At 42.9% G+C, this 14,143-nt stretch overlaps 1 protein-coding gene across 6 annotated transcripts in view; it reads right to left on the bottom strand.

The window, feature by feature from the left end:
- BCAS1 (brain enriched myelin associated protein 1) overlaps nucleotides 1-14,143 on the bottom strand; it is a 96,202-nt gene that overhangs the window by 49,790 nt on the left and 32,269 nt on the right. For 5 of the 6 annotated variants that reach the window (XM_073883919.1, XM_073883918.1, XM_073883920.1 and 2 more), the window contains exon 4: nucleotides 9,851-10,422. In XM_073883919.1, coding sequence (XP_073740020.1) covers nucleotides 9,851-10,422 — 572 coding nt within the window. Of the gene's footprint in view, nucleotides 1-9,850; nucleotides 10,423-11,095; nucleotides 11,160-14,143 lie in introns of those variants that run through there. The other variant, XM_073883921.1, reaches the window with a different exon arrangement.

Genomic DNA, 14,143 nt, shown 5'->3' with positions numbered 1-14,143 from the left:
GTCAACTTGATTTTTAATGGTAAGTGAAATGTGGATAGAGAATTAAGCAATGAAATGTGCTTTTCTTGCCTCTTTGTTTTGTTTTATTTTTGCAGCAGTCATTGCTTTGGGGCACTCTCTTAAAGTCCACTATGTAGGATATAAAATGGAAAAATACAGTTGCTGTGGGCAAAGTGTGGGTGGAGAGTGGTTCCCAGGGCAAGTCCCATCGGGCAAAAGGGATTTATGGAAGATTCTTCTGTCCCAAGACGTGCAAGCTCCAGAGTGATTGTGGCATTTCACATTTATTAGAGGGAAAATATCCAGTTTTTTTTTTTTAAAGATTTTATTTATTTGAGAGAGAGAGAGAATGAGAGAGAGAAAGCACGAGAGGGAAGAGGGTCAGAGGGAGAAGCAGACTCCCCGCTGAGCAGGAAGCCCCATGCGGGACTCGATCCCGGGACTCCAGGATCATGACCTGAGCCGAAGGCAGTCGCCTAACCAACTGAGCCACCCAGGCGCCCTATCCAGTTTTTTTTTTAACAAAAGTACTTCAAAATATAAAAGCTAATGACCCACAGCCTAGAATATGTTTGTCATCTGTTTAACAAACACTTCTCAGTAGCGAGAAAACTGTTTTGCATGCTGCCAAAATTAGGCTGCAGACCTTCTAAGAATGGTTTGGCCTCGTGCAGAAAAAGAAAAAAAAAGTCCCATCCTTTTCCCTGAATTTTCAGGTGAGACCGAAATCCTTGGCCTTGCCCCCTACCCACTTAATTGTTTGCTACCTCTCCACTCTACTTTCTCTGTGTTGATGTCATTCATAGCCCTTTTTATTTATTTGTTTATTTGTTTGTTCATTTTCTTTTTCTTCTTTGTTTTAAGATTTTATTTATTTATTCATTTTGAAGAGAGAGAGCATGGGGGGAGGGGCAGAAAGGGAGGGAGAGGGAGAATCTTAAGCAGACTCTGCGCCCCCAATGCGGGGCCCAATCTCACGACCCTGAGATCATGACCTGAGCCAAAACCAAGAGTCAGATGTTTTAACTGACTGAGCTACCCAGGCGACCTGTTTATTTCCTTATTTACCATTGCTCTCTTCGTTGGAATGAAAGTTTTCATGAGGTATATCATTCTATCCACCCTTAAATCATTCCTGGCACAAAGAAAGTACTCAGATGTTTCTTGAATGAATACATGAGAGCATTCAAGCCTCTTATTTATTGTTCAACACCTGCCAATTGAATGACTCTCAGACTGGATTTACAGTTTATTAACAAGATGGTCACCTAAGTAGTTTCAAATTGTTGTAAGTGCTAGGAAGGAAGTAAAGTGGTCTGTGAAGGAGATATTTCACTTTACTCTCAGCCCTACCACAAAAAAAGTAATAATGTAAGTGTTGTAGCAAAGGACAACTCCCATGTCACACTGCTAGGAACAAGAGAGAAGTGGGGACTGGATAAGCTGGACAGTGAATGCCCCATCCCAAGCGGCAGCCACAACTCACATCCTGTCTGGGAATATAGGATGAAACTTCCCACTTTCCAGAAATATCTGAAACCTGGAACTGTATTGGAATTTCATAATTTTAAAATATTGTCAACTTTGTCCATTTCAAAATGTTATCCACCATCTAAAATATTAAAACACTGTGAAGTTCAAATAAAATCTATCTGTGGTTTGCTGCATCCTGCAAGAGGCCATTTTCCAACTTTGGTCTACACACCTAGCTCAGCATTTCCAAGAACAGTCCCTCAGAATCTATGCCCAACTGGTTAGACGGCTAGTAGTTTTATGGGTAATTAAGTTTAAGAAATGCTCAGTTAAACAAAGTGAAGCAGATCTGTTTGCTGCAGGACTTCTCAGGCCTTAAGGAGGCTGATTCCATTGTTAATCTTCAGGAAAGAGGATAAGGCAAGTTGTATTTTCTAAAACTATTTGACGGTGAGCCCTGTTTCAAGGTGGATCTCATTGGACCAATGTTCCACAGAGTTAGCTAATGTCCCAAAGTATTAGCTTCAGAAATTTTTTAAAAATATAAGATGCTTCAAAAGGTTCTAAATATTCCCTCTTTTTTGAACTTATAGGCACAGGGGCTAAGCGTGTGGGCACTGGTGATAAATTCCAGCTCTCTTGCTTTCTAGCTGTAGGACCTCACGCAAGTTACTTCACCTCTCTTTGAGTTAGTAAATGCTCAATAAATTAGGGCTGTTATTATAACCTGGCAGGGAGTGAATCAGACTGGATAGCACCAAAGGGAAAGTTAACTCAAAATTTATTTTGCATATCCATTGCAAAACACCATTCACTTAATATTCAACCATGATGATTAACACCATAACATGTTAAAGACTGAATTAAAAATACTGAGGGGCACCTGGGTTGGCTCAGTTGGTTAAGCATCTGATTCTTGGTTTAGGCTAAGGTCAGGATCTTGCCCCGTATCGGGCTCTGCGCTTGGTGCAGAGTCTGCTTGACCTTCTCCCTCTGCTCCACTACCCCCTGCCCCCACCACCGCATGCTCTCTCTATCTTTCTAAATGAATAAATAGAACCTTTAAAAAAATACCGAATAAATGATACAGATATATGATTCGACATAGTTTATCTCAGTGAAGGTATCTATATCATGCACATATTTTGAAGTCATTTTTTATTTAAAGCTGTGTTAGGCAGAGCTGATAATGAGATTGTGAGACTACATTCCAAGATTCTTTGCAAAGTCGTAACATGATGTGTACCCTCTTTATTCTTGTCAAGTTCATCTAACAAACATCGCTGCATTCCAGGCAGTGTACCAGGCGCTGGGAACACTTAGTTGCATAAGACACAGCCACATCCCTCAAGATCACCATTTCCATACGTGAGAAGGGTGAGTGTGGTGAAGAAATTTTTTCAGACTTCATGTTGTGACCATTAGTAGATTAGAAAACAATTTAATGGGTCGAAACCAGTATTGAAAACAACAAACACAATAGGATAGAAAAGAATACAAAACACTAATGTATGGTCTGTGCTGTGAAAACAGCGAATTCTTTGTTGCTTTCACGTGCATGTCTATCAGGTCAAGGTGTAAAATCTAGTTCTTACTGCGGGTCATAGTCAAATTAGACCATGGGAACAGGGGATCGGGGAGCAGCCTCTACAGTTCCATGTACTCGATGATTTCCTGATATAAACTTGGATAGAAAAAAATATATCCGGTTTCTATTCATGGCATATCATCTTTGCTAGCTGAGTTTGCTCTCTACTAAAGAAACTTGACAAGCCCTCCTTGGACCTTGACACAGATATGCGACTGAATTTACAACAGGTAACTCTTAGGAAACTCCTTTTCCCTTTGAAAGGACACTATGACCATGGATGTACACTACCTGAAACTCTGGAAGCTATCTGGAAACCACATGTGGGCAGACTTGTGAACCAAGCTAACAATACATGGTAGGCCCTGGAGAATGACTCGTCCTGGAGTATGAAGACGCTGAACCAGTGTAAACCCCCCACCTCTAGAATTCTCACTATGCTCAAGAAATAATATATTCTCCTCATTAACTATGCCACTGGTGATTGAGTGGGTTTTTTACTCGCAGTCAAAGGCACCCTAAATGATAGACTACCCAAATTCCATCATGCAGGAAGACCATTTCATTTAGTTTATAATTCTTTATTTCTCACTTTCTGAGAACTTAGAAAATATACCGTTTTATTTAGCATCTTTACTATTGACTGCCTGTATAGTCTTCTATCCTTACGATGCCCCCTCAGGCAGGCAGGATCTTCCTTTTCTGGATGAAAACACAAGGTTTGGAAATGACTGAGTGCTACAGGTTTTAGCAACTGATGGATCTGGATTACGGTTCTGCCACTAACTTAGCTGTGTGGTCTTGGGCAAGTAACTTAACTTCTCTGAGCTCTAGCTCCCTCATCTGTTAAATGGCAATAAAAATACCTACCTTCTTGTGTTGTTATAAGAATCAAAGCAGATAAAATATGCCAAATGCTTACTACCCAGCCTATGAAAAATGAATTATTGAAAAGTGAGGCAATTATTATTATTTGACTTGACCACACAGCTAATAGGTGGTAGAATCTGAACTCAGCCCTGGATCACTCAAATTCCTACACTTGCACATCAACTCTGCTGCTGAAAACAGTTCATATCAAATGTTTCTTAGTGCTAAATCCATACAATTTATAAAAATTACAGTATCATAGCTAAAAACCTTGCCCTCTCCATAATTTGCATAACTTAGAACAGAGTTTCCTCTGTACTGACAGAGTCTTTTGGGGCGGGCAGTTCTCTTTACCTGTTGGAATGGCATGACCTTGAGGCTGTAAGGTAGACAAAACAAAATAAAAGCACAGCTTAAAGTTCACTTGGCGTGCCAACATGGGAATTAGGTGGTTTTTAAATTTTTTAAATTTTAACTTGTCATTTCCAATGTTGCACATCCTAACATTTAAAAGAATTAAATAGAAATTTCCTCAGACAAATATTCAAGTTCACCTAGTCACAATCCCATCGCACAAATTTCAACAATTTGGTCAAAACATAATGTTGAGCATGAAAAGTATGGGCTTGGGGGATGGGCAATTCTCTTTAGCTATGTAGCTTGGAGTCAGTGACTTGGTTTCCCTAAAGCTTGGATTTTTTCCTCTGTAAAATGGTAAAGATATAGGAATTCCCGCTTAAGGTTTGATGTTTCGATAAGACACTTCCTTCAAAGCAGTTTTGTTACTGAATTTGACTTAATGTATAGCATAAAAAACAAATACTGGAGGATTCATTCAGCCTCATGGAGAACCTGACATTGAAGGTGAAGTGAATTTTTGGTAAAGAGAGAGAGAGAGAGAGACAGAAGGAGAAAATGTGGGGAAGAAGGTGGCATCTGCGCAGGTCACATGGGGGGCATTCTGACTGGGTACCTTTAAGCGAATAATGGCAAATACATTTGGAAACACAGAAGAAAGCCGGTGGAGACCGAAGAATGTCAGACTGAGAAACCATGGCTTGCAGGCAAGGGCACTGAACTTCTATTTTTGCTCAAATAATTTTATAACTCCTGCACCTTTTGGTTTCCTTTAACTCAAATCGAGACTTTGGGTTGAAAGCTACATCGGTTTCAAAATAGATTCAACAGTGCTGTCTCCGTGAGCTTCGGTTGAGAACTATGGAAGGGCAGAGTAAAAAGACAAAAATGTTGATTAATGGGGGGAAAACCATGATGCTAATAATAGCTGAATTTTCTTTTTCTCAAAATGCAGCGTCTCGGTGCTGAGTTTTCTACATGGCTTATCTCTTTTAACTTTTACAAGTGTGAATAATGGGAAAATGTGCTTGGCACTATTGATATCTCCATTTTACAGATAAAGAAACCAAGGTTCAGAAAGTTTTAGTCACTTGTCCACGGTCACACAGCCAGTAGGCAACAGAGGCTGAGTTGAAACCTTAAGCTACTTGACTACAATGCTTATGTTTTAATTCCCTACCTTACACCATGTAGGATTCTGGAAATCTTGGTTCTTTAATTCCATTTCTACCACTAAATAGCAGGGGCAGGGTGGAGTTGCCATTAAGTGAGATGAGGAAGCCTGTGGATGACACAGGTAGGCATGCTGTTGCTTGTTGTTAGGTGTGAGAGAGGAGTTCAGTTTTGCTCATGTTGGGCGAACCTTCAAATGGAGATGTCGAAATTCAAGTACCCATGTCAAGAGGCAGCTGGATACTTAAGGCTCAACTTCGGGGGTGGATCTAGGCTGCAGACATGAATTTGGGACTTGTCAGCAGATAGCTGTATTTAAACCCTTGGGACTGGGGCTGTCTCTACGGAAGTAAGTGTAGTCAGAGAAGATGTCTAGGAATTGAAGATTGGGGAACTCCAAGGTTCCCCAGTCTTTGAGGATAAGATCCAGCAAAGGAGATTAAAGAACTGCGGGCAGTGTGGGGGCGGTGAGGGACCAGGTGAGGAAGGGTGTCTGATGTGACTGGCAAGGCCGGTAGGACGGGACTGAGACATCCCCGGTTTGGCGGCCATGGTGAGGGCCCCGGGGAGTTGCGACATCATGGCCACTTCGACAAGAACAGTTTTCGTGGAGGATAAAAGCGTTCAAGGGAGAAAAGGATACGAGGAAGCAAAAACACGGAGTCTTTTTCTTAATACCTGTAGTCGGAATGAATTTGAGGATCGGTGTCACTTCTCACAACGTCCCTTTAAAAAATTACCTCTCTCACTAGATGATATGATCTTTGAAGGACTAGAATGGGATTTACTTTAAAATGCTTTGCCAAGGTTGGTGTTTAAATAATAATTGGAGAATTTAGTTAAACTTTTAAAGAAAGGCATATTCTTGTTTAAATCTCCTGAATCAGCTTGGTAACAGGTTAAGCCCCTCCCCCTCCCCCAACTCAAAGATGCTTCTGGAATTACTGGTTGACAACAGGCATGTAGTGTTTGTTTTTTTTTAACGGATAAAGACCAAATTTTCATTATGTAACTTTTTATTTTTTTGCAATGAATCTCTTAAATGCATATCTTATAGCTCTGGTCCAATTGTTGAGGGGCTAGAAAAATTAAAAAAAAAAAAATTTCGTCCCTGCCAACATGTTGGTTTGTGTGAATCACAGCTCAGTGAAACCCTTCAGGCATATAATTTATCTTTTCTTTGGCCTATGTAGTAAATGCTTCATTTGTTCATGAATTCTGCCCTTGTTTTAATTATGCTATGCTCTGAATGTAGTTTTATGAGGCACAAAAATAAGATTGTCGTTCTGAAAACACAGAAGATTTGTGTGCTTCTCCCAGAATGAAATGGTGGCATCTTTCTCCCAATTCACAGCTCTGCAGGTTTGCGGTTGGAATTCCAACCCAGGAAGAAGCATGCAGTGAGACTGGGGGAAAGGGTTTGTGTGAGTGGGAGAGAAGGGGCAGCTGACACAGGGCTGAGCCCAGCGCATAATCTACGCTAAGAATTCTGAATCAATACATTGACGGCCATTTCCGCATAATGCGGTACTCCCACCAAGAAAGCCATTGATGGAGAAGTTTTATTCATGTTATTTTCTGAGGACTGGATTCTCTCATTACACTCATGGAACAATTGATTTCTCCCCCTCCCCTGCCCACTACAGACCACGCAGGCAGGGATCGGATGAGGAACATCAATAATCAGAAGGCCGTTTCTGTTTAAAAGCGTTGCAGGTATATGTACTTGAATATCCACAAGTTCACAGACTAACAGAGACAATAAATGGCTACTTCCTGGCTTTTCCATGTTTTATATGCATATAGTACAGAGTGGGTACTCAATATTCAGATTCCAGTGATACTACCAATAAAAACATGGACATTTGTAGTGTAACAAATGCAAACTTTACTGGTGAATCTAAGGGAGCGGACTCACTTTTTCCCAAAGGAGGATAAGTTACAACTTGGGGGTCTTCTGAGAGGTCCCGGTAACTTTAAAATATCGCCCAAAGGCTTGACGATATCAGAAACCTGCCATGCTCCCAACATAACCCCCCATCTTCTGAATCAAATCTCATTTTGGAACTCATTCCACTCAATTCAGGTGCCGGTCCTAAGAGTCTTTAATAAAAAAAGCTGGGTTGATAAAGTACAACTCTAAACTGTTCTTTGCTTTTCTTAGAATGGGAATGGATTGATTGCATTGGGGTTTTATGGTTAAAAACGTTCAAGGGTCAGGTATCAGATGCTAACCTGTTTTTCTTAATTAAGGTGGGGGATCTGGAGAAGTCACTAGACTTCTAGATAGTAAAGCTCAGTCCTTCATCTTCTTCCCATAAATAACTCCATCTTTTCCTGACTCGGGCAATGGGTTGGCTTTGGATGCCCAAGTGAATGGAACATGTAACTATTCACCAAGTCATAGCCTCCCAATGGCCTCAGGATCCATGACCAATAATGAGAACTCAAGAGTTTCTGCTCAGAATCAAGCAGTAAATAGTTTCTCACATATTCATGAATATTGATGACTAGTTTCTAGCCCCAAGACAAGTAACTTTCCAGCTCCAGGTTTATACATTTGATGGAATGCTCCCCGAGCCAGTGAGGCCAATTCTCTTTGTGTCTGAGCATCTTCTGCAGCCCTCGGCCTCCCCAGGGAGGGCACTTGGCACCCCGCACAAGGATCTCAGGGGTTTTGTACCTCTTCTCTTATAGGATCACAAAGTCCCTGAGGACAAGGGCTCTGTCCCGGCCATCTCTGTAGCCCGTCTCACGTGTACCTGGCAGTGTCATACCCAGTAAAGATGTGATGCCTGGATGCATTTGAAGACCTACTTTGAATTATACGGAAAGCTATTCAGTTGGCCCTGAACTGGTACATTCAGGGAAATGGGCATTTGAAGGACAATTTTTTAAACTTTTGAAAGAAAATCTGAAAAGCAGTTCTTGGAGAAGAAATTTACAGAAACAGCCAGAATGCTGAGATTAAGAGCCTGAACACACAAGCCTGATTATCTTTCCCCAGTTGTAACTGTCCAGAATGTTTAGCTGGTGCCTAACATTTATTTTTTTTTTTAAAGATTTTATTTATTTATTTGAGAGAGAGAGAATGAGAGATAGAGAGCACGAGAGGGAAGAGGGTCAGGGGGAGAAGCAGACTCCCCACCAAGCAGGGAGCCCGATGTGGGACTCGATCCCGGGACTCCAGGATCATGACCTGAGCCGAAGGCAGTCGCTTAACCAACTGAGCCACCCAGGCGCCCTGGTGCCTAACATGTAAAATATAATTCTTGACACCATGCTGGTGCATTGAAGCTGCAGACTAATGTGATACTCAGTTTCTTTAAGGAGAATAATCGATGTACGGTGTTTAGAACAGAGCCTGCTATAATGTAAGTGCACAATAAATGACAGCCAGTGTTATTAGCAACAGGGAATGCAATTAGTTGTTATTAAGACAACTATATTAACAGCCATGATATAGAACCCTGTAATGAAAAACAGCCCCTCTAATTTTTTCCTGCTTCTAACCTCAATGAGTAACTGCATTCCCAAATTTTTGAAAAATACTGTTATTTAAAAGTCCAGTGACTAAAAAAAGTACCTTAAAATACACCGTATCAACTCTTACTTCCTTTTTCATTCGAGGAGTTCCTTTCTCGGCCCAAATACAAACAAACTCTCTCAAGATAAAAAGCCAATGTTCTTTTTTAAGATCAAAAGAACCTGCCTTTCTTTGTGCGGGGGTGGGGGTGGGGTGAGGGGTGGAGCAGCTGATTCCAGATACCTCCTGAAAAAAATATCTAGTTTTTACAAAGATATTACTCCAGCTTGTTGGAAAATAATTAGTACATAAAAGAGTCTGCCCAGAGCTGTAAAAGCTCTTTATTTAAACCCACACTTTGGTGCAAAAGATAGTTAAAGATCAATCCAGGCTATTAAAAAGAAGAAATGAAATGTATTCCAACGAAAGCCTATAAACATACGGAATGGGGAACAACCTACTGAGACCAGACAGGGCAGTGAAGTCTTTTAGGGACCATTTTTATTCTGCTAACGCCTTCCCCTCCAGACTCCATTGATCATAAATGCAACTTGTCTTCCTCCATCTTTTGATAAATGGAAGGACGAATTCATCTGTATGTAACTCACCTCCTCTCTTCTTTTACATAAAGCAGATGTCACAGCTGTTATTGCTCTTCAAACAGATGTTTCCGCCCACAGGAACATGGGGGACACTCCACTACAATGTGCTATTTGTTCTAGAGGGGTCGACAGCTTGATGCCTTGTCAGGGCCCCTTGGTGACTGCCGAGCGATTTGGTGCCATTGTCTTAGCCCATCGGAGCCTACCCCCGCCACCCTGAGCTGGTGTTCACAAAATGGATTGCCCCTGTCCAGCACTTACCCTCTCTGCAGGGACATCGTCGGATGGCCTGGACAATCCGGAAACTTCCTGGGCCTGGTCTTGACGCCCTGCGCCCTTGGCTTCCCGGGGGCTGTTGACTGGTGCCTTTTCCCGTCCCTTGTCCAGTTTGAAGAATTTGTCCAAAAAGCTGGAGTCCTTAGGCTTGGAGGGGGCCACTCCTCCCGACTCAGGTGAGACAGGCGCTGGTCCCCAAGGGGCAGAGAAGCCTCCGTCCCCGGCCGGGCTCTGGCCTGGGGTTTTATGTGGGTCGTGGCCCAGCGCAGCTGCTACCGGAAGTGCCACACTCTCACTTGGTTCTTTGTTCCCTAGAGTGTTACTGGAGCTGACATCAAGCTTCACTGATCCAGTGGATGAATCCGTGGCTTGGTCTCCAGTACGCCCTGGTACAGGCCGAGAGAGTGTCAAGAAAAAACGAGATTTAGCAGCTGGTGCCTCGGGTTTGGCCTCTTTCCCAAGATTCTTTCCGTTGGCATCTGCAACAGCGCTGATCTCCATTGTCTTGGGGGAAGAAGTGGCCACATTATCCTCCTTGACACTTATTCCCAAGTCGACTGTAAACACAAACATAAACAGCGGTTATTCAACCCGGCGAGGAAATTCAAGGAAGGATAATGGACTCCAGACGTTTTATACACAGAGGCCATGATGAAGCAGGGGCTCTGTTGTTGTCCACTCACTCTGTGAAGCAGAACTTGGTTATCTAGAACTCCTCTGACCCTGCTCTTCTGGGTAGAGAGGAAGCGGGGGGCGGGGGGCGGTTACGGAGGAGGACAGCCGGTTGGCGGAAGGCACATCCCAGGTGTTGTACTAGTGACTCGTATTACTTTTCCGGTGGGAGCTTTGGAGGAATCTCATGAGAAGCAAATTGTCGTGATTTCATCGGGGAGGCAGCACAGTGGTCAGGAGCTTGGGCTCTGGAGCTAGAACAAGGTTTCTCCACCTCGGGACTATTGACCTTTGGGGCCGGATCATTCTTTGCTATGGGTGGTTAGCAGCGTCCCTGGCCTTAGCCCAGTAGATGCCAATAGCCACCCCCCCCCCCGCCCAATTGTGACAATCCAAAATGCCTCCAGACATTGCCGTATGTCCCCTGGGGTGGTGGGGGCGGGGCAAAAATCACTCACATATGAGAACCACTGAGCTAAATTGTCTCTTGGAATCTGAGTTACTTAACTGTCCTGTGCCTCAATTTTCTGGCAAAGTGAGGCAAATGGTAGAACTTACCTCCTAATGTTGTGATGCAGATTACATGACAGAACAGTGCCTGATGCATGTTAGTTGTTATCATTATCCCCAAGTGAGAAAAGTGGCTGCCACAGAGGTTGGTCCACGTCCCCACAGCTGCCTGGTGAGCCGCTAAGTCGCAGAGTCTGGGTATGGGCAGAGACCCGGCTCCGACATTTGTGCTCTGTCTTACCATCAGGCCTGTATTAGCCTAAGCTGGTGGAAGATTTTAAAAAGTAGTACTCAGAAAGTTTCCATGTTGAAGGCTGGAAGGGCAAGCGTCCACACAGGGCCACAAATTGGACCTCTGGCCAGCATGGAAACAGAGGCATAGGTTAGCGCCAGGACTGCATGTGGAAGTGGGCTCCGCCTCCTCCTCCGCGGTGGGGGGAGGGGGGGAACTGCTTCCAGCATCCTGCTGTTTCGGCTTTGACCTCAGCATGGGTCTCACTGAACTGCTTTCTTTCCTAGGTGCCTTTTATAAAGCAGTGCAATATTCAGGAAAAAAGGAGAGACCATGAATTTTGGAATGAAAGTTAAAGAATCAAGATTCTCTGCTGATAAATTGTGTGACCTTGGTCAAATCACAAAAAAATCTTTGAACTTCCTCGTACATAAGATGGGAATGGATCAGCTCCCTTGCAGCATTACTGGGATGTTTAAGGGAAAAGACATATGCAACGACTCTGGCACACTGTCTTTTCTGTAGTAGATGCTTAAGAATTTTTTTTTTAAGATTTTATTTATTTATTTGAGAGAGAGAGAGAATGAGAGATAGAAAGCACGAGAGGGAAGAGGGTCAGAGGGAGAAGCAGACCCCCTGCCGAGCAGGAAGCCTGATGCAGGACTCGATCCTGGGACTCCAGGATCATGACCTGAGCCGAAGGCAGTCGCTTAACCAACTGAGCCACCCAGGCGCCCCTAGATGCTTAAGAATTGACAGAGACTATGATTTAAGGATTCTCCCACCCCTTTGCCAGCATTGTGTTTTGCTTTATACAGCTGTAGCCAGTCACTTTTATTTTCTTATTTTTATTTTTTAAAGATTTTGTTTATTTCTTTATTTGAGAGAGAGAGAGCAGAGAGAGTGAGCACGAGAGGTGGGGAGGGGCAGAGGAAGAGGGAGAGGGAGAAGCAGGCTCCCCGCTGAGCAGGGAGCCCGATGCGGGGCTCGATCCCAGGACCCTGGGATCAGGACCTGAGCCGAAGGCAGACGCTTCCCTGACTGAGCCACCCAGGCGCCCTGCAGCAGATCACTTTCACAATTTGTTTGCAGGAAAACAGAGAAAAGGACAAAAAGAGAAAGGGGAGAATCTTTTGCTCTGCTCATATTGCTCGTTAATATGTGTGAGAAACACACACACACAGGTACACACTTTTATTAGCAATTGTTTTTGCCCAACTCTGGTATCTCTCAGTGTCTAGAGTCAGGACCAGACAAAAAGGAGAGAGAGAAAGGGAGAGCCGGATCTCTATGTAGAATGCTCATTGCTGAGGAGCACGGAAGAGATGGTTCAGAGGCCAGTGACAAGCACTAGGGGTTCCTCACCATCTCAGATCCCAAGGAAGTCACCCTGTAGGAGCACTGGGTATGTCCTCTAGCTCTTCTTCTCTAGCTTTTCCTGTGCTCTAGGAATTCATAATCGTGGTAAACACTGTACTCAGGGAGAGAAGGCGGGAGGGAGAGTGGGAATAAGGAAGTGATAGATGGAGGTGTCAGGGTGCCAAGTAAGCCAGGCAGGCAGCTGAAGCATCACAGTGAATATAAATGAATCGCGCGGACGGTCCATGCCAGGAGAAGAGGAAACAGTTGACAAAAAGGCAGAGACTGAGATTCAAAACAAGGAAGGGCTTTTCAAAATGCCGAGAGCATCAGCCAATCTCTTTCCCTTTTTCCTCTCTTCCTTACTCTCCAGCCAGGAACCGAAAGAGCTAGTGGTAAGTAAGAGTGTTACACTCAGAGAAAAAGTCTTTAGGAAAAAAAAAAATCTTCCCAAAGACAGACTTTTTAAAAATTGAGTTATATTAGTTTCAGGTGTACAATGTAGTAATAATCCGATACTGGTATACACTATGAAGTGATCACCACAGGTTACCATCTGTCACCATGCAATTGACCCCCTTCACCCAGTTGAACCCCCTCTCAGCCCTCTTGATTCCTCTGATAACCACCGCTCTGTTCTCTGTATCTCCAAGTCTTGTTTTGTTTGTTCATTTGTTTTGTTTTTTACATTCCACATACACGTGAAACCATATGGCACTTGTCTCTGTCTGACTTATTTCACTTAGCATCATATCTTCAAGGTCTATTCACGTTTTTGCAAATGGCAAGATTTTCTTCTTTTTTCTGGCCAAGTAGTATTCCCAACAACACCTGTTATTTCTTGTTGGTTTTTTTTTTCTCATAATAGCCATTCTGACAGGTATGAGGTGATATCTTAGCGTGGTTTTTATTTGAATTTCCCTAATAATTAGTGATGTTGAACATCTTTTCATGTACCTGTTGGCCATCTGTGTGTCTTCCTTGGAAAATGTCTATTTAGATTCTCTGTCCATTTTTAAATCAGATTTTCTTTTTGCTATTGAGTTCTTTATGCATTTTGGATATGAATCCCTTATTGAATAAAGGATTTACAAATATTTTCTTCTATTCAGTGGGTTGCTTTTTCATTGTGCTGATGACTTCCTTTGTTGTGCAGAAGCTTTTTAGTTTGATGTAGTCCCTAGACAGACTTGTTAAAAAGTGCCAATATATTGCTTTAATAAAGGATAAATTCTTTTCATCCAGGTATCTAGACTAGCCCTCAAGGCATTTAGAAATTACAGCAGATGCAAACTTTAGCTCTTGATATTAGAGAATGGGGAAAGTATTTTTGATAACTTATAAGAACTAGGACTTCCTAGATGGGACATTCCATAAGAATGAAGGTCTGCCCCCCAAACTTGAGTGAGTGTATCACCCACAGCTTCCATTTCCTTTACTAGAATGCTTATCTCCTCCTAAAATGATCTAAGCTAGACTAATCCTGTGGCTTTTGCTGAACCCAT

Source organism: Callorhinus ursinus, unplaced genomic scaffold, assembly GCF_003265705.2.
Source record: "Callorhinus ursinus isolate GAN/ISIS: 27379988/994484 unplaced genomic scaffold, GSC_fseal_2.0 scaffold53, whole genome shotgun sequence".
In the NCBI taxonomy this organism is placed as follows: domain Eukaryota; kingdom Metazoa; phylum Chordata; class Mammalia; order Carnivora; family Otariidae; genus Callorhinus; species Callorhinus ursinus.
The sequence above is the reverse complement of the archived record's forward strand: the minus strand, read 5'-3'. Positions and strand labels throughout refer to the sequence as shown.